This window comes from Columba livia, chromosome Z, assembly GCF_036013475.1.
Source record: "Columba livia isolate bColLiv1 breed racing homer chromosome Z, bColLiv1.pat.W.v2, whole genome shotgun sequence".
Classification (NCBI taxonomy): domain Eukaryota; kingdom Metazoa; phylum Chordata; class Aves; order Columbiformes; family Columbidae; genus Columba; species Columba livia.
In genome coordinates, this window is record NC_088642.1 from 25,006,461 (window position 1) to 25,030,993 (window position 24,533).

Sequence of the window (24,533 nt, forward strand, 5' to 3'; positions counted from 1 at the left end):
TCCTGCCACCTGATGAGAGGTGTCTGATCTCCCTTGAAAGTAGCTCTTCCTAGCACACTACCTTTCAAAAACATTCCATTTTTTCTGTCATCCCTGTTCGACCCACTGGAGTTTTGTTACAAGCCCTTCAGGATGGATGCTTTGCCATTGCTGGGAAAGACTCCGTGCCTGTGCTGCTGAGAAACCGTGAGTCAGCTTGCTCTAGGGAAGGACGAGGAGGTGAGGAATTCTCCTTTTATGATGAGTCTTCCCACACTTCCTGCTGTTTCTGTTTTGGGCACGCTGGTTCAGAAGCTGTGGGCTGCTTTCTGCCTGGCTTCTGAGTGTGTGAAAATTGTTCCTTCCCTAGGAGGATGCTGGGATCACCTACTTGTCCTGATCCTAGGTGTCAGTATCCCACGCCTTCCCCCATCTAGAACAAAAGGAATGATGCATAATCTCAGCTTGAAAAGTAGCGTAGTAGGACAGGAGAAAGCCTTTCTCCTGGGACAGGAGAAAGCCTTTGCTGAGCTCTGTAGAGTTTCAAAGAGTCCAGCAATGTTGCAGAGGTTTTCTGAGGCACTCCTGACTCTGAGAGGCTGTTGTTTAGTCTAATCCCATGGGATAAATACATTCTCATTAAATTTATAGAGACTCTGGTCCAAACTTAACTAAGACGTGACTGCAGTCACAACACTAAGAGCAAGGAAGTTTTTTCAAATAATGCACCATCCATTTGAGTGGTTTAAAAGACCCACTTCTGCCTCTGTGTTTGGAAGGTCAGATCCTGTGGGTGAGCATAGTAATGCTGAAATATAATATGCATCTGGATAGAAAAGATGACAAAAGAATAAAGTAGTGCTGTTCAGTTCACTTGCTGGAAACATCTTGCAAGTGCTTAATTTCCATTTCATGCTGGAGTTCAGAGCTGCAACAATAGTGGCAGGAGGAAAAAAAAATAGAATTGCTACAGCTCTGTTCTCCCACCCACGGATGTTCTTTAGTGTGGAAAATGAGTCATCAAGAGAAGATATTTTTACTTTGCAACAGACATTAGAGAAACATCAATCTTCAAACAAACTATGTGTCAATTGGTTTACCAGTCAAAAGGCCTGATCCTGTTTGCATCCCCTTGCATCTTACTTTCTTTGGAACCACTGGGAAGTCACAGCCAAGAAGTCATCAGAACTCACAGGCAGCTCAGATGTGGCTCCCACTTTGGCAGTTGTGTGACATGGCTGATGTGAGGGCTCTGCCAAGCTGCTGGGCTCTCCAAGTCTGTCTTTGGAAGAAACCGGGGCAAATCCTCAGCAGAGATTGTTTGTGCCAGGCCCTTTTGCAGCACAGCCCCAGCCAGCCCTGCAGTCCCATGGTGTGTCTGATAGGGAAGGGCTCATTCCCTGGCTTGGCCTCAGCTCTGTCAGATGTAGCCAGGGACGTGAGCTGGTTTTGGAGGTGAAGACTTTGACATATCACAGCTTTGCAAGCAGTTTTTGAGAAGTCTTCTGTCACAGGTGAAAAGAACTGATTCGTGAGCTGGCCTCTTGACTTGGGAAAATTATCAACTATGATGGGGAAAAGGCTGCTGTTTACCACCTGAGAATATGGCCACTAACTTACATTTACTTTGTATCTTATTTTGGAGTATAAGGCTTCAATATAACGCATAATAAGCATAGGCTTTTCTCTGTAGTTTTCGAAGCATTTTGCAGAAGAGGAAGCATGAGGCTCAAAGCCATGTAAAGGAGTTAATCAGTTGCCAGGTGCAAAGCTCAGACATCATCCTCATTTATTTTCACTGGATCACGCTTTTATCATTCTCAGCTGTTCAAAGGCACGGATGGCTCAGCTGAGAGTGAAGCTACAAACCCGCAAGCACAAACCAGTATTTATCACCCTAAACTTGTTTTCTGGCAAACCGATGTGACTTCTGAGTTAATATTTTTTCCACAGTAGAAGTGTAGGTCATTTATTACTGTTTCTACATCACTGTTACACCTTTTATTTGATTCATTAGTATTTACGCTCAACTATCAAGTTTGCACGGGTAGAACATCTGGAAAGCTTTCTGTATTGTTCCATGATAACTGATCTTTGGAAGTCTGGGAGCTGCAAAGATTGTAGTTAAGATATTCTTAACCATGATTTGGCGGGCATATAGTTCTTTCTATTTGCATATCAGATGAAGAATTGACAATTATTTGTGTAAATCCAGTGCAAAGATGGTATCTGCCAGGCATTACTGACCCTGATAACATGCCAGAGGTGAGGCTGCCACAGCTCTTTGTCCCCAAATCCAGCTGGCAGCAAGGTTTAGCAAGTATATTCCCAGTAGGCACAATACACATTTTTATATATACAGGCCCCCTCAGCCTCTTAGCCTGCTCACCAGCTAGTTCAGCTTGGTGCTTTTGAGAGGGAACCTCTCTCGTTCACCCTCTGTTTGGGTGTCAGCCCTAGTCCACAGGGCCTGTAACTCCCTGAGGCAGCCCCTGGGACTCCCTTGCTTGGACCAAGCTACTGACACGCCTGAGAGATGGGATGCCATCCAGAGGGAATCGGACAAGCTCAAGAAGTGGGCCCGTGCCAAAACTCATGAGGTTCAAAAACGTCAAGTGCAAGGTCCTTCACCTGGGTTGGGGCAACCCCAGGTATGAATACAAGCTGGGGGTTTGAAGGAGTTGAGAGCAGCCCTAAGGAGAGGGACTTGGGGGTACTGGTGGATAAAAGATTGGACATGAGCTGGCAATATGTGCTTGCAGCCCTGAAGGCCAATTATGTCGTGGGCTGTGTCAAAAGCAGTGTGGCCAGCAGGTGGAGGGAGGTGATTCTGCCCTCTGCTCTGCTCTGGCGAGACCCCACCTGGAGTCCTGCGTGCAGCTCTGGAGCCCTCAGCACAGGAAAGACATGGACCTGCTGGAGAGGGGCCTGAGGAGGCCACAAAAATGATCAGAGGGCTGGAACAGCTCTGCTGTGAGGACAGGCTGAGAGAGTTGGGCTTGTCCAGCCTGGAGCACAGAAGGCTCTGGGGAGACCTTATTGTGGCCTTACAGTACTTAAAAGGGGCCTATAAGAGAGATGGGGACAGGCTTTTTAGCAGGGCGTGTTGCAATAGGACAAGAGGTGATGGTTTTAAACTGAAGGAGGGAAGATACAGGCTGGACATGAGGAAGAAATTTTTTACAATGAGGATGGTAAAACACTGGCCCGTTTTCCAGAGAGGTGGTAGATGCACCATCCCTGGAGACACTTCAAGGCCAGGCTGAATGGGGCTCTGAGCAACCTGGTCTAGTTCAAGATTTTCCTGCTCATTGAAGGGAAGCTGGACTAGATGACCTTTGAAGATCCCTTCCAACCCAAACTATTCTATGATTTCTTCACTGGTTGGTGTTACTGTGTGTGAGGATCACCTAATCTTCCAGTAATCCTTTACAGCTGTTCAGCGCTTTCCACCACCAGCTCCAGAGAGCTGCATGCTGCTGCCAGTGCGTTCAGCTGTGGACCTTGTTGTCACAGGCACCCATCATGTGTGGAAGCTGTGGAAATCTCTTTCAGTTGCTGAGTTGTGTTGACTCATCAGGCCATTTCCGGATGGTTTTATCTATCTATGAATAAACCAGCTTGCACCACTTTCATTTGTGTCTACAGAGAGCTGAACTCCTTGAACTCTTGTATCAGTTTATTTAAATTAAGTATGGTTTGAGTGCAAACTGATTTGGGCAGATTATAATTTTTTTCTCCTTTTTTTCCCTATATGGTTAGATCTCTTAGTGGATCATAAAGCAGCATCTCTCACACTGGATGCTCACTTAATGAAACCTCTCCTTACCTGATCCTGTATGAAGCTTTGTAACCACATGGAATCAGCTTTTCCCTATGGAAATGAATGTCAGGGCTCCACTTGGTTTTAGGAGCAGTTCAATTTAGAAATGCGGTTGCTGGGCGTTCCCAATTCACGTTGCCCTCCACATCTTTTTGGTTCCACACATTCCTTTGGTTAAAGCATATCCTCTCTTTGCTCCTCTCTTCTCCTGCTCTCTCATATAGAGGAGAGACTGGCATGTGGTTTTCAGTTCTTGCTTAAGGAAAGGAGGTTCATTTGTATCTGGATTTGAAAGAAGGTAGTTTAAAAGGAGAGGCAAACACAAATGATCTTTGACTTAGATTTCTGTTTTTCTGAGAGCGTGAGATCCACTGAGGTTACTGGGGGGATTGCATGACCCTCAAAAGAAGAATGGGTGTCTAAACTAAATATTTTACCTGCCTAGACCTCTAGTTGTCTGAATGAGCTGTACTCTTTTTGTTTCCTTTTCAGATTTAGATTTAGACTGTAGTTTCTGCTTACACAAATACATTGATGAAAACAAATATAGCTCACTGGAAATACATCGTGTAATTTGTTGATATCTATGTTTACCTACTTCATTAGTCACGTTTACAGTAGGCTCCTGTGTTTCCACTTCTCTCCTGATTTAATAAAATAAACGTAGTACATACATCAAATGAAATTAGCTTCATTTCACGCTTACTCAGTAGTAGATCCAGTGTCCTGCAGATTCTGCTTTTTATTTTTAAAACGGATCAAACAAAGTGTAGCTATTTTTCCGTAATTTCATTTCTTTCTAATTATCATTTTGAGAGACAAGTGGTTTTGATGTTAGAAAGATGTAGTATGCATTATGCTGATATTTGTTAGGTTAGAATGACATAGTGAACTCACACAAGATGAGGAGCAATAAATTGTTTAAGAGATTGATTTCAAATTATTGTACTTTCTCATTAAAGGTAGGATTCATTAGTGAAGTATGTCACACAAGAGCCATTTTCTCTCATATCTCAATGTGATCCATGTTGCAAAGAATGTTTAAAAGAAAAAAAAGGGGAAGAAAATATATAAGTAGAGCATTTGTTTGTAAATCAAAGTCATTTGACTGTTTATGTTTTTTTTTTTCCAATTTTGCTCACCAGGTTTTTTTTAGCATTGTTGTCTGTGAGCTCTGTATTGGCTTTCCTAATGCTCTAAAGCTTATGGCTATCATAGGACTGGTCACAGGATCATAGGACTGGTCATTTTGGTAGGTCTGTGCAAGAGCACTCATGCTCAGTAAAGTCAGTAAATGCAGTCCTAGTTATTTGAGGTATACCTATACCTCTTATCACCTCTTGTTCCCATTGCCTTTTATATTACTTACAGCACATAATGTCAGTAAAATTCTCAAGCTTTTAAAAAAACCAAACTGATTACTAGTCATCTAATTCTATGTGTAGACAGTTTAGCAAATCTAAGTGCAGTAAAATCCTCTTGCTCTGGGAAGTAGTGGCAATTGAATGGTCAGCTGCTGTGACTGTCTTTGATGGAACTTGGGTAAAAAACGTATAATGGGTGTTCCAAAAGCAGAACTCAAAATCTTTATTTTATTCAAAATGCATAGTGGATACCTTAATGTAAGCCTTTCTACATTTTTTTTTCCAAACAGGAAGTGCAGGGTTTTACAGTTTGCAGAAGTGCAAAGCTGTGTTGTCAGTACTAGTTGGAATTTCATTGCATAACATATTCACAGTTGAACATACCTAATAAAAATTAGGCAGGTAGCAGATGTCACATTTTGTTTATATATATCTGATGACTTGAAAAAATGTAATAAAGACTCAGTGAACTCTAAATCTTCTATTGGGTTTGAAAATACCTGTATTAGGCAGGAGTCAATCAGTGTGAAAGTCACATATCATATGAATAACCATAGTTTTGTCAGCATTGAAGGACTTTATATGAGAAAAGACGATCTTCAAGCTGGTACTTGTGATAAAAAAGGTCCCTTGCTATTCACCACTGACTATCTGTGTGAGCTGGAACAGTTCAGTGTCATTCCTAGGTATTTATTTCCCACCTATGAAACAGGAGGCCTATCAATGGCTCTCATGCCAAGGCATTGTCCCAGCACTTTTCATGGTGTTTCTGGTCCCAGTTTTTGGATTGTGCTGAGGCATAGAGAGAATGCAGTTGAGAACATGAGCAACAGGTATATCCTCTGGTTATCTACCAACTAGAGAAGTTGGAAGGGGACAAAGAGGGGCTTATTTCTGTTTCATTCAAATCAACCAGGGTTTTGCTGCTAGGTAACATGGGAGCTGAAACACTCAGTGCTCTGTTGTTGTGTCATGGTGGGGTTTTTTTTGTTTTTGTTTTTAAAGCTTAAATTTGTTTGCTTAGATCACTAGCCACATTCTTGTTAAATGTTATTAATTAAAGCTGCTTGATCTGATTGACTCAATTAGGTAAAATTTAGGTTAGATTTTCCTTTGATCACTGAGGGCTCTGTCCTGCGAAGTGCTAAGTATCCTCTGCTCCCACAGCCTTCTCAATAGGACATGAGAATACAGCACGCCCCCAGAGGCGGCCAGGACCTCGCGAGGCCACATCACACACATTCTAGTGTTATTTAAAACCACGATGAAGCTTTTCAAATGTGTTTTGATTAATATGTTGTGTACTGTCCCACAGTAATGATTTCTATGCCTTAATATATCACTGTACGTGTTTCATTAAGCAGTAAATTCTTGCTATATTTTCAGGCTCTCTGCTATATGTGTCCTGGTGTGAAAGGAGACGGCTATTTTTCCTTTTAATTTATCTGGTGCAAATAAGTGGTATGGCTTTACAGTTCAATTTCACCCCAGGCAGTAATTTCAAACAGTTATCCCACTTCTCTTGGGCTTAGTGACTCTATCAGATGATGGAAAGTGAGTGACCTTTCAAAACACAGTGAACTTTAATCACTGCCACCAGTCTCCTGGTTTTCTGTTCTGGCAGACCAGCCTCCGCAGTAGCCCTGTAGCACCTGAGGGGCTGTGACAGAAATGGGGGTGTTTATTGATTGAAATGCTCGCATGACTCACATCACTGATGCTTCCGATGATAAACAACTGTGTGAGCAGGTGAGCAGTTTGACCTATGTCTGCTGGTAAGACTTTCAAGCAGAATTTTTTGAGGAGAATAAAATGCAGTGTACCTACCCACTTGGAACACTATTACCTCCCTCAAGAAGAACCTGAGACCCCGACCCTCAAACTAAAAAAATAATCTTCCCAAGTGTTCATATTTACATTATTTTTACTCTGCCTAGTTTGAGCTATTTGCAGTTCAGTCACCCAGTGCTGTGTATGTTTTATGTATCCCGGCTAGCCTGAGAAGAGAGTTTGGATCTTGGTAAAGCTGGCACACATTTTAAGATGTAGATGTCTGAATCACTTTCTTCAATCTCTGTATTTAGGTTCCTCAGTACAATGGCCTCAGTTAACAGGGGAACAAGCACTTGCAACTGCATCGTTGCTTCCATGGTTGCTTTCTCTGCAGTCTGAGGCACTGCAGGCTGAACACTCTATGTGGTGTCAATGAAACATCAAGAAGGGAGGTGTTCTTCTTTGGTGCTTGTTCCTTTTTTCTTTCATTCTATACATTTATTGTTTTTCTTCTCTTTATACTTCCTAATTTTTCTTTACATTAGTCTTTTTTAAAGCCTCTGAGAAGATATTCAGATTAAGAGCTCTCTATTAGTGAAAGACTTACTGGTTTTAATCTCACATTAGCAGAGGACTGAAGTTTTCTGGCCATGTTTACTTTCATTCTCTAGACTGACTGGAAAACCTGAATATAATAATAGAATGTCTCATTACAAAACTTATCACTTACAGGTTGTTTCCCATCTTTAGAATGCTTTCCTAATGTTGTTGATCATTTTGGTGGTTCTGTGCTAAATGGTGCAAACAGAGCAAGGTGTAAGGAAGGGATGAAGGAAGTACATAACATCTTCTATAGATAACATACATAATCACTTCTGTAGATAATGTCAGTAATAAGAGGAAGACTAGGGAAAATGTGGGCCCTCTCCAGAAGGAAATGGAAGACCTGGTTACCCATGGTAAGGCTCAATGGCTTTTTTTCTTCAGTCCTCACTGGCGATTGTTGGAGCCGCATTGGTTGCAGAAGGCAAAAGCAAGGACTGGGAGAATGAAGAACTGCACAGTGTAGAGGATCAGGTTTAAGACCATCTAAGCAGCCTGTACGTGCATTAGTCTGTGGGCCTGGATGAGATGCATCCACAGGTTCCGAGGGAACTGGCGGATGACATTTCTAAGCCACTATCCAGCATATTTGAGAAATCGTGGCAGTCTGGTGAAATTCCCACTGACTGGAAAAGGGAAAACATAAATCCCATTTTTTAAAAGGGAAAAAAAGAAGACTTGGGGAACTACGGACCAGTCAGGCTCACCTCTGTGCTTGGCAACATCATGGAGCAGCTCCTCCTGGAAACTAAGCTAAGGCACATGGAAATAAGGAGGTGATTGGTGACACCCAACATGGCTTCGCTAAGGGGAAATCATTCCTGATAAACTTGGTGACTGCCTACAGTGGGGTTACAGCACCGGTGGATAAGGGAAGAGCACATGACATTGTCTACCTGGAACTGGGCAAAGTATTTGACACTGCATGACATCCTTGTCTCTAAATTGGAGAGACATGGAATTGATGAATGCATCATTCAGTGGATAAGGAATTGGATGGATGGCCTCACTTTAAGAACTGCTGTCAATGGCTTGATGTCCAAGTGGAGAACAGTGATGAGTAGCATTCCTCAGGGTTTGGTATTGGGGCTGGTACTGTTTAACATCTTTGTCAGTGACACGGACAGTGGGACTGAGTGCACCCCCGGCAAATTTGCTGATGACACCACAGTGTGTGGTGCGGTTGACATGTTGGAGGGCAGGGTTCCCACTCAAAGGGACCTTGTCAGGCTTGAGAGGTGGGGCTGTGCAAACTTCATGAAATTCAGCAAGGCCAAGTGCAAGGTCCTGCACACGGGTCAGGGCAATCCCAAGCACAGATACAGGCTGGGTGGAAAATGGATTGAGAGCAGCTGTAAGGAGAAGGACTTGAAGGTGCTACTTGATGAGAAGCTCAGCATGACCCAGCAATGTGTGTCTGCAGCCCAGAAAGCCAACTATATACTGGGCTGCCCCAAAAGAAATGTGACCAGCAGGTTGAGGGAGGTGATTCTGCCCCTCTGCTCTACTCTTGTGAGACCCCATCTGGAGTACTGCATCCAGCGCTGGGGCCTGCAACATAAGAAGGACATTGACCTGTTGTAGAGGGTCCAGAGGAGTACACAAAGGTGATCAGAGGGCTGGAGCACTCTCCTGTGATGAGGAGTTGAGAGAGATGGGGTTGTTCAGCCTGAAGAAGCAAAGGCTCCAGGGAGACATCATAGCAGCCTTTCAGTACTTAAAGGGGACCTTCAAGAAAGCTGGACATGGACTTTTTACAAGAATGTGTAGTGATAGGACAAGGGGTAATGGCTTTAAACTGGAAGATGCTAGATTTAAATTGGATCTAAAGAAATTCTTGACCATGAGGGTGGCGAGGCACTGGAACAGGATGGCCAGAGAAATTTTGGATGCCGCATCCCTTGAGGTTTTCAAAGCCAGCTTAGGTGGGGCTTTTCCCTGCCCATGGTATGGGGGTTCGAACTAGGTGATCCTTGAAAGTTCCTTCCAACTAAAACTATTCTATGATTCTATTTTTTTTAAACCTTTGGGAATACACTGAATTGTCTAAAATGGAGGATATGTACTGATGGGATTTTCAAGGGAATATAAACAGTTTAGGTGTCTAACTGCCATTTCTGCACAGTTATTGTTGCCTAATTACTTTATAAATCTGGACTATAAGACTTTGTTCTTCAAAAGTGCTGATGGTTCCTGCTGATTTCTGTTGGGGATGTACAGATTCAGCACACATGAAAGGTAAGTCAGTGTCTAGAAATCTTTGTAGTTAGTGATCACCTTTTGACAACGTATGCATTTTTTCTTGCTGGGAGGCATACAGCAAGTCACTGTAACTCAGCTGGGAATAGAACTGCCTCTGCCTTTGCAAGAATGTAGGGGTGTCCTAAGCCAGTGCTTCATCTGATGTGTAATTAGTTTTTTGAGAAGACAGGGATCTAATTAAGATGAGTGGAGTGATTTTTTAATTCTATCTTTACAAATTAAAATGATATTAAAACTTTAACTACATGTTGGGGTAGGGTACTAAAATTATCTTTTGTTATTTGTTCTATTGTTTGCTTAGCATTTTCTGTAGGAACGTCTGCCAGACTATGTTCAGTTATGGTTGTTTGGGTGTAGCATGAAATTAATATTCTGCAAGCAGTCATGCATCTAGAAGCATTCTTCAGCCAAAGAACAGCCTATGTATTTAGAAATTGTTCCTTATTAGTCCTTTTACTGAATATGCCTAAATGCAAAAAAATAGTGCAGTATGCTTTCTAGTCCATTCTGTCACAAAGAAGAAATTGGAGTGTGTGATATTCAGGAAAAGGTAAAGTTCATGAGAAGTTGGTGGAAGAACTGTTTCGGATCTTAGCCAATACTGCCACTTCAAATGTGTAAAAGGCACTTGAACTGAAATTCCCTGCTGCTACTATTCTCCACACTGTTGAAATATAGTACAGGGGTATGCTTTGAATTTTTTGAATTTTCTTCCGTGAGTCACATTGAGAGTCATCAATGTCATATTCAGCCTACAAATTTGTCCTCCAAGCTACTAGTGACAAAGGCAGGCAACATTCATTCATAACTCATTTAAACTAAAAATGGGAAACTTATTTCTTAGAAACCTTGCCATTACAGAATTTTTCCATTAGTTTTACGTAAGCTGCCTTTCCATTCTGACTGTAAATGGCTGTGTGATTCGCCCTCTAACCCTTCCCTGGAAGACTAACTCACTGTTTAATTACATTGTCCATTTTTTATTTTCAACCAGGTTATACTTTTTCCTCTAATTTAACCTGAATATGGCTTACCATTTGGCTTGGGCCAATGGGTAAATATTATATACATCTTGATGTTTGCACTCTGGAAAACATGTCTCAGCAGTCATCACATTTCCTGCCACACTTGCCCATTGATTTGCCATGGTCTGTATACCTAGCTGTCTGAACCTATTTAAATTTTGTTGCTCACTGGCCTGTTCTGCCAGGGCGTGGGGAGACACTGGAACAGGTTGCCCAGAGAAGCTGTGCATGGTCCCTCCCTGGAATTGTTCAGGGCTGGGTTGGATGGGGCTTTGAGCAACCTGGTCTAGTGGAAGGTGTCCCTGCCCATGGCAGGGGGGTTGGAACTAGGTTATCTTTAAGGTCCCTTCCAACCCAAACTACTCTATGAGTCTATGACTGGTGATTGTTTCTTGATGATTTCTGCACTCTCCCCAATTTACTGGTGTCTTTCTAATACTAAGGACACCCAGGGCTGAATGCTATATTTGAAGTGTACCCATGCCCTCAGACTGAACCTGTCACCTGAAAAGAAAGACAAAAAAAAAAGATAAGGTTTTCTTGTTTTCATCTCATACTGAGTTTTCCATTTTATTGCTGTTTGTCAGTGCATGCTAGTCATGACTGGGGTGAGAGTTTGACCTGTTCTCATGTTTCAGGTCCCTCTGTGGCAGTTGCACATTCCCCTGAGATCGGGAGCCTTCAATGGCAGAGCTGATCGCTATTTTAGCACCTTTTGTGCCCCATTGTGCCTGTCTCCACATACACACCTGGGGTGGTACCAAGGTGCTGACAGTCACATCCTCCCCTACCCCAGGGCAGGGTGACTTCACCTCCACCAGCTGGGGGGCAGGAGGGGTGGGACCCTCGGTCAGTTGACAGGGTCCTTATCAAAGGAGTTGCCCAGAGAAGCTGCGAAGCTTGTGGACCATGTTGTAATGCCCACAGCCAGATCTGACCAGGCTGTAAAACAGGGTTCCCGCGGAAGACCCCCTTTGAGTGGTCATCTCGGAGCAGTGGGTCTGTGAACCAGAGCCCTCCCCTTAGACTGGGACACCAGCTAAGGAGACTTCCTGGGACTGAGAGCGCCTCACCTCCTTGTTTAGGAGGTTTATTTACTGGATATATCCTTGAATGAGTTCTTGCCTAACCAGGCAAGTGTGAGCCCTCACCTAACCCAGGTGAGTGATTATTTCTTCTGGGTACCCTGGAGTCAGAGGCCTCTGGTTTTGCTTCTTGTGAGTGTATGCATGCACTTTGTGGATTCTCATTATTCTTACATTGTTGTACCCTAATAATCTCCTTAACTGATATCCAAACCTGTATTTTATGTTGTCAGAGTGCTAAATAATTGTATAAACCCTGTTTCTAGTCAGTTTATTTGCTACACTTTTCTGGCTCGAATAAAGTTTGTTTTGGAACTTGTTGTCTGCCTAAAACTGACTTTGGGGTGCCTCTGTGACACGCTTGTATCACTGTAACTCTTGGATCTTTCCGTCTGAGGAGGCAAAGCCCACTGCTATGGCAGCTAGCTGCTTCACACCTCATTTTTGTATCTCTAACCACAGAAAATGGAGTGGTTTTGGCCATCTTAGTGTAGTGGAACAGCAGGATGACCCAGCCTGTCAGGTTTGGAAGCAGTCCTTGGAGCTGTGTGGCATAGGAGCCAGGAACAGTGATTGTCACCTTGGATTAAAATATGTGCAGGTTATGGGTCCAGGGTGTATAATCATCTGGCAATTTTTAGAGGTGCTGGACACCACGTTACTGACTTGACCAGAAGACTTTGTGTACCTATAAGCAACAGATAAATAATTCACTGTAGGTAGGCCAGTGGTCCTGAATTATGTGAATGCATTGTGTCAGCATGAATAAACTGGTTTGGGCAATTTCCTGGGTAACATCTATTGCAAACCTTGGCTTTTGTTATGTTGAATGTATACAAGAATACGCATTTTAGTTTAGAACGTTCCTAAATGCTATAGTTTGAAGTTCAAATTTTATATTTGGAAGTTATATATTGAGTTTGTACTGATGTTAATGGAAGCTGTATTTATGGAACTTACAGAAAAAAAAAAATACTTCAGTCTTTAAAGACAGTATTTCAGCTACACCAAGAAGTACTGAGGACTTCATTTATGGTAGGGCAGGGAGCAGAAAGGAAAATTCTGTCTCAAAGAAATGAAGAGAGAGTATTTAAATTTGTTACTTCTTTCCTGCACAGCAGTGGCTGTCACACACCTCACTAGATAAACAGGCAAAATGCCATCTAATTAATGAACGTGTTGAGTGGTCTAAAAAGGATGTCTAGGACTTTTCTCCATTGCCGAGCACTGCATGTAAAGGAAACGAGCCATTCCACTTGTTAGAGACACAATGAAGTTAAACAGTGAGTGTGCCCAGGGATTTATATGGGCTTTATTTTTGTTTTTAATGATTGCTAAGATTATCTGCCAAAATGATCAGGTAAAACTTCCTACAAGAAGATGCTGTCTTCTGTTGCTTGGATCACTGTAACTGGTTTGCACTTTGCCCTGTGTCTCTGCCTTAGGGTCATAGTTTTGTTTTGTTTTGTTTTGCTTTTTATTTTTTGTGTCTTTATTTTTGTTTTGAAAGACCTCAACATAGAGGCTTCGTACAGGGTTTGGACAAGGAGGTTCTGTTCAACTGATCTGAATAAAAAAATGAGTTGCTGGAATTACAGCTCCAGGAGTCTCAGAACAGACTTCTGGTAGTAAGAATGTGGACCAAAACCTCATGGTTTAAGATAACTCTTAACTGGCTCCAAAAAGAGCATGTCATGGTTGCTTCTGACAGTGATGCTCCACTATGAAAATAAAGAAGCTGAAGAGAGGAAAACCCTTCTTCCTTACAAAAGGAGAAAAGAAAAAAAAAAAGGAAATGTGAAAAACAGATGAAAGGCTAATGGGGAACATGGAGAGAGAATTCAAACCAGTGGAATCAGTGGAGAGAAGGAAAAACACAGAAGAGAGGTTTAAAGAGTGTCTCTATCAAGATGGGGGAACTGGAACTGGTCAGATGGGTGATGCAAAAAGAGGCAGCTTTTGTAGTTCTGGATGTAATGGTCTGATTTTGGCGTGGTCTGATTGTGGATAACCTGGCTTTGCACATGGAGCCATATTTTGATGTCATATTTCTAGAATGACACATAACATACACTTTTATTTTTCCCCCAAGTGTCCTTGATTTGCTTATTTCATAAGTGCTCTTTTTATTTTTAGGAGTGCCCTCATGTTTGTTGGAGTGATGATTAATCCCATAGACTTCAGTGCTCTTACTAGAAGTTGACATACCTTTTTCAATGGATGCTTTGAAACAGGGAAATGGTTGTGCTGCAGTCTTCTATATCGCCTTTATTTGAATAACATGCTAAATCAAGCGAGGCTTTATGAATAACATTCACCATTTGATTCAGATGCACTTTGGTGGTGTGAAAGGACAAGTAGCACAATTATTCTTAGTGACAAATGCAAACATATAATAATTTTGACTGAGTGCCTCTGTTCCTCCAGGTTATATCAAGAAATGAAAGCAGCGGCATTTTTGACGCATTGATGCTGCTCATCTCTCTTTAGAATATTTCTAATTTGTCTTTAATAGATATGCCTGGTACTTTTCTTATGTCATCACACAGGCCTATTCTCCAATATCCAGAGGAAAAGATTACTCAGAGTCACTTGTTATTCTTTTCTGTATAATTGCTGGTGTACCATGGGGAATTTTGATGTATAGTGAAAGGAGTGCATACACAAATTTCAATTCTTTGCAAGCACCTGGCTCTATCTGGCAGCAAAAAATAGCTGTGACTGATGCTGGGTCATCAGTTACAGGATCACAAGGGATGTGGAAACTCGTTGCACTAATCTATGTCAGAAGGAGATTTAAGGTAGCCTGTTTATCTGAAAACAAATTGCTGAGATGCAGACATGCACATTCAAAACATTTTAAAGGGTACTTCAAAAGCTGTTTAGAAATCCATGAAACTTATTTTAGTCAGGAATCCAGAAAATAGCATGAATGTGACATGGTTTACAGTCCAGCTGTATAGCAAGCTGCAAATATTAAAAAAAAAAAAAAAAAAAGAAAAAGGAAAAAAAGTGCTGACCAAACTTTTCACCCTTTCGAATACGTCTTGTAATTTTTAGCAAAGCGATTAAGTACATCTGTGTAGAAATACTAGGAGTGTGGTAAGGGCCAGAAGTCTTGCATTTTCTGTGCAGCTTGTCTGTAATCTTCTTTGTCAAGTACTTAAGTCTCCGTTGGGCTTCAGTGGGATTTAAATCAAGTTCCAAATTCTGTAACAGAAAAGATAATATATTTTGATATAGTGACATTATTCTTGCTGCCCTTGATAAACAGTCACTTTTTGCATAGCTGTGCTAATATGTGCATGAAAACTTAAGTCCACCTCCTTTTAATTTTTTTCTCATTCGGGAAGACTTCTTATTCTCTTTCCCATAAGATAAGTTGGCAGACATGACGGCCATCTACAAGAAGGGCTGGGAGGAGGATCTGGGGAACTACAGGCCAGTCAGTCTGACTTGGATTCTACAGGAGGTTATGGAGCAGATCATCCTGAGCACCATCACACAAATCAAGTGATCAGGCCCAGTCAACATGGGTTTATGAAAGGCAGGTCCTGTTTGACCAACCTGATCTTTTTCTATGACAAGCAGGTGAGGGAAAGGTTGTGGATGTTGTATACTTAGATTTCAGCAAAGCCTTTGACACCGTATCCCCCAGCATTCTTCTGGAGAAGCTGCAAGCTCATGGCCTGGATGGGTGTGCTCTGCAATGGACAAAGAACGGGCTGGATGGCTGGGCCCAAAGAGTTGTGGTGAACGGAGCCAAATCCAGCTGGCGGCTGGTCACGAGTGGTGTTCCCCAGGGCTCAGTATTGGGACCAGTTCTGTTTAATCTCTTTATCAATGATCTGGATGAGGGGATTGAGTGCACCCTCAGTAAGTTTGCAGGTGACAGCAAACTGGGTGGGAGCATTGATCTGCTGGAGCATAGGAAGGCCATACAGAGGAATCTGGACCAGCTGGATTGATGAGGCCAATTGTATGAGCTTCAACAAGGCCAAGTGCTGGGTCCTGCACTTGGGTCACAACAACCCCAGGCAGGGCTACAGGCTCAGGGAAGAGTGTCTGGAAAGCTGCCAGGCAGAGAGGGATCTGGGGGTGTTGATTGACAGCAGCTGAAGATGAGCCAACAGTGTGGCCAGGTGGCCAAAAAGGCCAACAGCGTCCTGGCTTGTGTCAGGAATACCGTGGCCAACAGGACTAGAGAAGTGATTGTGCCACTGTACTCGGCGCTGGTGAGGGCGCATCTCAAATCCTGTGTTCATAAGAAAGCCAGTGAGGTGCTGGAGAGAGTGCAGAGGAGGGTGACGAAGCTGCTGAGGGGTCTGGAGCACCAGTCTGATGAGAAGCAGCTAAGGGAACTGGGGCTGTTTAGCCTGGAGAAAAGGAGGCTGAGGGGAGACCTTATCACTGTCTGCAACTACCTGAAAGGAGGTTTGTAGCATGGAGGGTGCTGCTCTCTTCTGCCAAGTAGCAAGTGACAGGACAAGAGGAAATGACTTCAAGTTGCGTCAGGGGAGGTTTAGATTGGTATCAGGAAAAAATTCTTGGAAAGGGTTGTTGGGCATTGGAACAGACTCCCCAGGGAAGTGGTGGAGTCACCATCCCTGGAGGTGTTTAAAAGGTGTTTAGATGAGGTTCTTAGGGACATGGTTTAGTGCTAGAGTTAGCTTATGGTTGGACTCAGTGATACTGAGGGTCTCTTCCAACCGAAATGATTCTATGTTTTTATAATAAGCTTGGATCTCAGTTTTGGTTCTTTTTTTTTTGGTTTTGGTTTGGTTTGGTTTGGGTTTTTTTGTGTTTGTTTTTTTTTTTTTCATAGTAATTATTATTTTATTTAATTACATCAGTTTTTATTTCACTGTATTTTTAAAAGTCCCATGCACACTTTTATTTTCAGAAGCAGTTCTTGTGATGTGCTATCTTCCGTATCTTCCGTATTTCTAACTCCCGTGTTGCAAACTATTGTTCGTCTGTCCGTCTGTCTCTTTGGAGATCCACGTTACTTTGTGGCTAGTGTTTTATGCAACTGAGACTTTTTTCAGTTTTTCATTTATGCTTTTGTCACATTGCTGCGGCTGTATTGTAAAGGTATCATGAATGAAATGCTGTACTTGCTGATTTTTATTCGCTAATAGTATTTACTCGTTAGTGTTATTTGCAATACAATAAAATGTGTGTTATATTATTATAAATGTGCATCTATAAATAAATTTTTAAGGTCTCCATATTATTTACTAAAGACAATATGAATGCTGGCTATCGTTGATTACAAAATTTACCTGACAAGAAAATTCAGAATGCTGCCATACTGTTATGTATGTTTATAAATAAGAAGTGCAGCACTTCCTCAGCTGCTGTGTGCTGAGTGGGATGGAATCTTTCAAACCACCAGAGTGGAAGGGAAATATTATTTTTTCCAGTAGTGTAATTGCATTGTTTTTTAAGAGCTCCATTGAAAGACAGTCAAGTGTTTCATAGCACAGTAGTCATACATATCAGATGATGAAATATTTTGATAATTCATTGTTCATAAATTGTCAGAAAAAACATCATTTTTCATTCACTCTTGGCTGTGGGAGTTGAACACCAAAGGAGAGTTTGAATTGAGTTTGTTTGTCCTAGATGTGACTAAGACAGTAGTAATTTTTGCTTAATTTTCTATTGCTTTTATAGTTGTTTTGTTAGTTCTGTTTTCAACATAGAAAAAAATGGTTGTCCCCAGGCTATGACTTTGGAGGAATCATCTTTTGGTGGTGTCCATTAAGCAGAAGAGATCTTTTTGCCATATATAGTTGCCGCTTCTGGCTGCTGGGTCTCTTTGCATGCATGTCATCTTTGTACAAATCAGAAGAAAGACTTGAAACTGAAGCCTTTTGCAGTGTGTTTAACTATTAGTTTTGAATTGTAATTCTGTTCAGACAATTTCCTAATTCAAATAAGGCCAACTAAAAAAAAAATATATATATATATATATTTTTTTTTTTTCCTTGTTAAGTATTTTAAATTTGGTGTGTAAATAGCCTACCTAGTTTTTCAGTTGGCCAATACTGAAATGTCTTAATCTCCTACCAGTTCTCAAGGCTATTGTTCAAAGGTCAGATATTTAAGGAGTGCGATTTGAAGTTTTGTTTGGATGGGATCCCAGAGTACATCTTCTGAAAATCATTATTTCCACCCTGTATTTGTGATATGATTTATTGCCAAGCAATTGGGTTTCAATCTGGATCTCAGACCAGTTACTAGAAAATACACTGGCCTATGTTCATGGTGGAATCCTTTTGAAACAAATTTTCTTTCATTTGACAAAAGAGGCTGGTCAGAAGTAAAATAGTATGAAGGGTCTGGCTTCAGGATCAAATGGTGATCTTGTTGAAGAAGAAGCTAAAGACTATGAAAGTAATAGTAATCCTTTGAAGAAGTTGGAAGCTTTTCGAAAGATAAGGAAACACAGGAATGAAGATGGGAGCGGGAATGTTTTCTGTGCAATTAGTGGACATTCATGAAATGTTGTTCTACTGTGGCATCATGCATGCAGATACTGCAGATGAGTAGTAATTTTGAGAGCTGATAGCTTGAAGTTGTTTAAAGAATATTATTTCAGTTTCATCTGTTCAGTTGGACCTTATTCCTTATTACTGCCTCACCTAGAAGAGGGTAAAAAGAAGCAGGTTTGTATCATGCTCTGCTTTCAGAAATATCATACAGGTCATCAAAAAGGGCCTTTGGCTCAAAGTTTTCACCAGTACAATTTTATTTTTCTTATCAAGGTTTCACTTATCTTTTCTTCAGCTCACTGACTTGTTCAGAAGCTGACCCTCACGTATAATCAATGCCACAGTAGCACTTAATCTTGCATATTTGTCTATAGCTTACTTTGCTGAGTCTTAGTATTTTTCTTCAGGTATGAAGTTCTGTGCATCATATTAATATATTACATTACTTCAGTGATGAGCTAGATCTGAGATTTTCAAGATAGTAAACAAAAAAATAATATTTTCTGGATTCTGTAGCTCCAGATGTGTTAAGATTGTCATGGTTAACCTTTTTTTCTATCTTGTTACAGATATAGACTATCATAAGATTCCATATGACAAAAAATCTTGTTCCTGTTTTTCAGCAAGTTTGCAAGCTACAGCATTAGCACATGGAGCTCTGGCTCTAGTAGAGACAGCTAAAACTGAAATAGAAACTAGATCTCAGTTTCCACACTTAATAAGGCAGTAAGTCAGCTGTTGCCATGGGACAGAGCTGGTTGAATTGTCAAAACGGTTCCGTAGGCATAAATCTTAGACTTGTGCCAGATGCTCCATGTTGTTCCTGCTGTGCAAAACAGCTGGAAATTCAGCTTAAAGGATTTATTTCCTAGAGAGAAACTACAGGTGGCATAGAGTTGAGGTAACGTGAATTTGATGGGAAGATAACGTCATACACTCCAGCTCCAGCATCAATGCTGCGGCTTCAGAAAGTGTGTCTGATCCTGGGGTTTTTACCATGATAGGTGAAAAAGGCAGTTCAAGGCATGGGAAGCAAGTCTTATAAACTGATGTAAAGAGATGAAGCTGGTTCTTTTCATTTTTATGAACGTGCTTTGTCACGGTAACTTTTGCTTTGCTGCCTTTTTCAGTTTTCATGTTTGTTTCTTTGTTTTTTTCTTTGCCCCAGAGCTTCAATTTTGAGGTGATATTTTGCCTTGTAGTACAATCAGTTTGGATTCTGAACTCCTTTTAACTAGCTTTGAGAAACTGTCGTAATGTCAAAGGCAGTTAAATCTGATTGTTCTGTAACAAAATGGGACAGATTCATCTGAAAAATAAAAATTATGTGTTGGATCCCCATCTAGTTCATGAATTAGTTCTCTAGTGCAGATGGACCTTTGCAGGACAGTCTTTCTGAAGAAGGAACAGATATGCTTAAAGCACCCTGGAAAATGCTTGCAAGGATTGTCTTGTGAGTGGAATTATTACTAAGCTAAGGCTGTGGATCTGTGTTATTATTTCAAGCAATAGGAAGTTTATGTTAAAAACTTATTAACAGTGAAACACAACAGCTCTCACTGTTTTCTCATATGGCACTTTGCGGGCTTTTAAATAACAAAAATTTTACTAGACCATTTTGAGGATGAATCTTGTTCTGAGTTGAAGGGTCTAGAAACAGAGGTGCTGTAGGATGCCTTCTGCAGAGGGTCTAAGCTGAATAAAACAGAAATATCACCATCCTGAAGCTTTGTTTACACACAAGAGTTTTAACCGTGTTTGTGTAGGTAGAGCAGTATAGCTGAATGAGCAAGGATGATGGTTGGCTGCTTAGAATGTGTTTATGGGAATGGAAATAAATTATAGTGCTGTAAGCTGTGTTTATAGCGCTGTAACTGCAGTAGGGTTGTACAGAGGAACTGCATTGCCAGAAGGAAAAATCACTTCCCTCACTGGAATAATCATGTTGTACTTCTGTGTGGGGGCCAGGCCTAAATTAATTCCAGTTGCATTTCTGAGTACTTAAATGAGAAAGCTGCTTCACTAAAGGCTTTCTTTGGCTCCGAAAGGATTTAACACTGAGAGGTGTTAAACATCTGCATTTTCACTGAAGTCTGTGGTGTTTCAGGTGCTCTAACCATTGCAGTCCTGTGTTTGTGCTTGGGCTCTAAATCTCATTGAAGTCAGCGGGAAAACGCTTGGGGGGCTGCGGGACAGGAGCCTCTTAAGAGACCTTTGTTAGCCTGGTATATCTTGTTTTCTGACAAATCAGGTGCACAGTCAGTAGGAAGCAGTTTATCCTCAGTGCAGAAAAAAGTGTCAAAGTGTGATCCTATGTGACAGTCACAGGGGCGAGCTGGGACACAAAACCAGGTTTTGCTCTGTTCAGTAGTTTTATTTCCACTTTTTGTTTCCATAGCCCGTACATAACTAACATAAGATTACAAGCCCGAGCAAAGCACCACTACCTCTCTCTAGGAGGCTCAAACAAGCCATTTATTCTCAGTGAATATGAGTTTAAATACGTGTGAGAGGAATGGGCTATCTAAAAAGCTGTTAGCACAAGAGCTTTTTCTGGTGTAATACTTTACTGATACTCTGATCTGGGGACACTGAAGAGAGGGCAGCACAGAGACCCAAACACATGCTGAAGATGTGAATTTAGATGGAAAGAAGACAATTCCTGTGTTTTGGGAGGAGGGGTGTTGGGGAGTAGTGGAACTAAAGAGTATCAGAGTAAACACACCAGCATGATAAACTAATAGCTCTGCTGAGTTGAGGATAAAACTAAGTTTGTCCAGTTCCTAAACTGAGTCAGTAGTGTTTCTACTAAAAACTATTGGTTTATTTTAATTGGAAGTAAATATTGCATTTTCAGGCTTTTTGTTCTTTAATATTTGGTTCAAATCTCCTTTAAACGCTTTCTTCTGCAGTGGCAACTCATGCTCATCAGATTCTATTACTGTTGCCAGCATACTAATGTTTAATTTTGGTTTGGCAGACAGATTTTCTATTAATGCTTTTCAGATGGAGGTGACATCAGATTTTCTGTAAGGGGACTTTTTATTCCTGGGATCACAGAATAATTTTACTTTATAAGATTTTTACTTTCCTTCCTCCTCTCTCATAATATTCATCCTAGTGGTAAGACCACTGCTGGAGTTTGTGGGCTCTGGGTCAGACCCTGAATTTGCTTACAGTCATTACAGAATCTGGTCTGAGACTGTTTCTAACTTGCATCATCCTGAACCTTTTCATTTTAGTTCCATCTCACAGACCTACAGTACATTTTTTTCTTCTTAGTTTCCATTTAACATTGCCACAGCTGCTGCTTCTGCCACAGATGATGAAGAAGGAAGGAAAAACTCTTTTATAGGGTTTCTGCACGTATGCGCATAGAGAAATTATGTGGAGGGATGACCTCTGCAGACTACCTGGTCCACATTGCACTCAAAGCAGAAGTTAAATTTGAAGTCAGGTCCAGCTTCAAAGTTAGATTAGGTTCCTAAGGGTCTTATCCAGTTGAGTTTTGAATGTCCTCATTGATGGAAAATGTGTAACTTCTGCAGCCCCTGTTCTTGTTCTCAATATGAAGAGCATTTTTCTTACGAATGCATGCAATTTCCCTGCCCTGCTGCAGTTTTTAAATTGGATTGAGATGTGCTTTAAATTGGAATATGGAGTGAGTTCTAGAAAGGTTTTTCTTTCCCTGGAATAAAGGTCCACACTTGAAGACAATCCTTTATAACAATAGTCAATCAAACCCATACACAGCAATTCTGCAGACAGCAAAGGAGTGTTCAATTAACCAGATTAAAAGAGTAATACTGAAGTACCTCTTTCGGTAGTAGAAGGAAGAAGACGTGGTTACAAACGCAATGTCTGGGAGATGGGTTTTGGTAAGAACAGGCCCTTAGTTAATTTCTTGGGATTTTTTTGGTGGTTTTTTGGGGTTTTTCTTGTACCACAAGGCAGAATTCTCCACACATGACTGCACTGGAGTATAACATTTCCTTATTTTAGAGTATTTCCCTATTTAAAATAATTATATTTTATGCCATGACAGATTACTTAGATTTAAATAGCCCAGTCTTTAGGAAAAATGCTCCAAGATGAGGGGATACAGATGCTGCCTATTCCAAATGTCTGAAAAATAATTAAAAGACAAAAATCACAAAATGTTGAATTTACACAATGAAGGGATTGAATTCTGGCTTGACTGAGGCTATCAAGGGTTGTGTGGCTAAGTCTGTTGTCAGCTATAGTAAACACTCTTTCTGCTTCAACTTATGTGAACGTTTGCAGCTGTTGAAGAAACAGGCATCTTTGCTTCTTAGTCAAACAATACACAGAATGAATTACACTGGAATAGAGAATGTCCAAAAACAGGTGGCAGAGCTGTGCAGTAATAGATTGACTTACAGAATAAAGTGTTAGGGACCTACTTTTTTGTATTGATTGCCTCCTATAGTCTTTGGATTGTGAAAGTGGACCCCATTTAGTGGAAGATCTTGAGAGAGAAAAAGAAAAAAGTCATGCTTTTTTTTTTTTATTGTCCACATGGAAGATGTATTAATATAATTTAGAAAGATCTACTGGATCAGTTACCAGTGATGTTCTGTACATACCAAAGTTTGTTAAGACAACTGCACCATTGTGCCTTTGTCTGCTTAACCCACCACAGAGACGAACACACACCATATATTATTTAAATGTGTAGGTTGACACATAAAATTTATAGGATTTAAAAGTGGAAAGAACATGAATTATACAACAGAAGGCTTTCAGTGTGCTGCAGAGTTGAATGTTTTTGGTGCAAAATGAAGACACACATTAACCTTTAAGAAAAATCAAAAGGACTTGGTTGGTAGTTAGGTAACTGAACAGACCATCATGCCTATTTGTCCTGCTCTCGGCAGTGAATTCAGTGAAGATCTCACTGGGTGGAAGGGAAGGCAGTGTGGGCTGAGCTGGAGGACCAGGAGGTTGTGTTTGTGTGACTGTTTCCTGATTAAACAGATTCAGGTAATCGATGTCGTAAAGCTGCCCGGTCGTGTGACTGTGGCTCTTTCAAGTTTGATTTGAACTCAACTCGACAAATAGGTACAGATATCGAATAAAATTTCCACAACTGTTATAACGTGAGGTTTTGATGAGAGGAAGGAGGCCAAGCCGTCCAGAGCCTTTGCTGAGACAAATCGAAACATACAGAAGTGCCCCAGCCAGCAAGAAAAGTGTCCTACTGAGTCCTGAGTCAATCCCAGAAACCAGATGCAGGGAAAACTGATCTTTTCCAGTTGTGGTGTTCAAAGAGCAACTTCTTTTTCTGAGCATAAGTACAGATATTGTGAAAAGTGATTATAATGCAGCCTTGGTTTTCTTTTTAAGAAGGTTGAAATCGGGATGTGCAAATTTAGCAAAGTAAGCTTTCAAAATGGGCATGACGCCTTTCTTTTTTTTTTTTTTTAGCTGAGCACTTCAAAAGCCATCAAAATAGCTGTTACCTTCTGTCCTGGAAACTGTCAGGAACCTATAAATAAACATAAAAAAACAGGAGCAGAAAAAATGTCATGGCAACAGTTAATGTTGTTATTAATTCTGTTGTTTCTTCTTTTTTCTTTTTACAGTGTTTCCTATTCAGTGCATGTCTCTGAGGATTACCCAGGTAAAATGCAACATTCTTGTCCATGACATATATATGCATGTTACCACAATTTGCTCTATTCAGGTGAGAGTATCCGAAAGGGTGTTGATGTCTTCCAGGTGCATCCTTGTGCTAATCATTTTCCATTAGTTAGATTGCTTTCACAGTCATTTCTCCTTTTCGGGCATCATTTATCAGCTGGGTCAGGGTGAGAAAACCTGTTTCACAGTTTTATAGAGAGCAGAGCTTGTGGTGCTTTCCGTGTTTGGAGCCAGCAGTGATAGGAGTGAGAAAGCGCCCAGCTCCGCTTTGGCACAGTAGATAAAGCTTGGTGTTTCAAGAGGCTGAGCAGTCTGGAACAGGGCCAGCGAAGCACTTCTGTGTTAGACCTTAATGAGACTACACATGTTACTCAAGTTAGCCCTGTGGACTGTGCGTTGATGCTTCTCAGGGTCAGCTGGAGCCAAGGGTTTGTGTTTGGGTACATCCTTGGTAA

The 24,533-nt window shown here is 41.2% G+C and overlaps 1 protein-coding gene across 2 annotated transcripts in view; it reads left to right on the forward strand.

Annotated features, from left to right (window-relative positions):
- Window positions 1-24,533, forward strand: part of PARP8 (poly(ADP-ribose) polymerase family member 8) — a 122,407-nt gene that overhangs the window by 32,311 nt on the left and 65,563 nt on the right. For both annotated transcript variants that reach the window (XM_005500872.4, XM_065045182.1), the window contains exon 3: window positions 24,021-24,058. In XM_005500872.4, coding sequence (XP_005500929.1) covers window positions 24,021-24,058 — 38 coding nt within the window. The remainder of the gene's footprint in view (window positions 1-24,020; window positions 24,059-24,533) is intronic.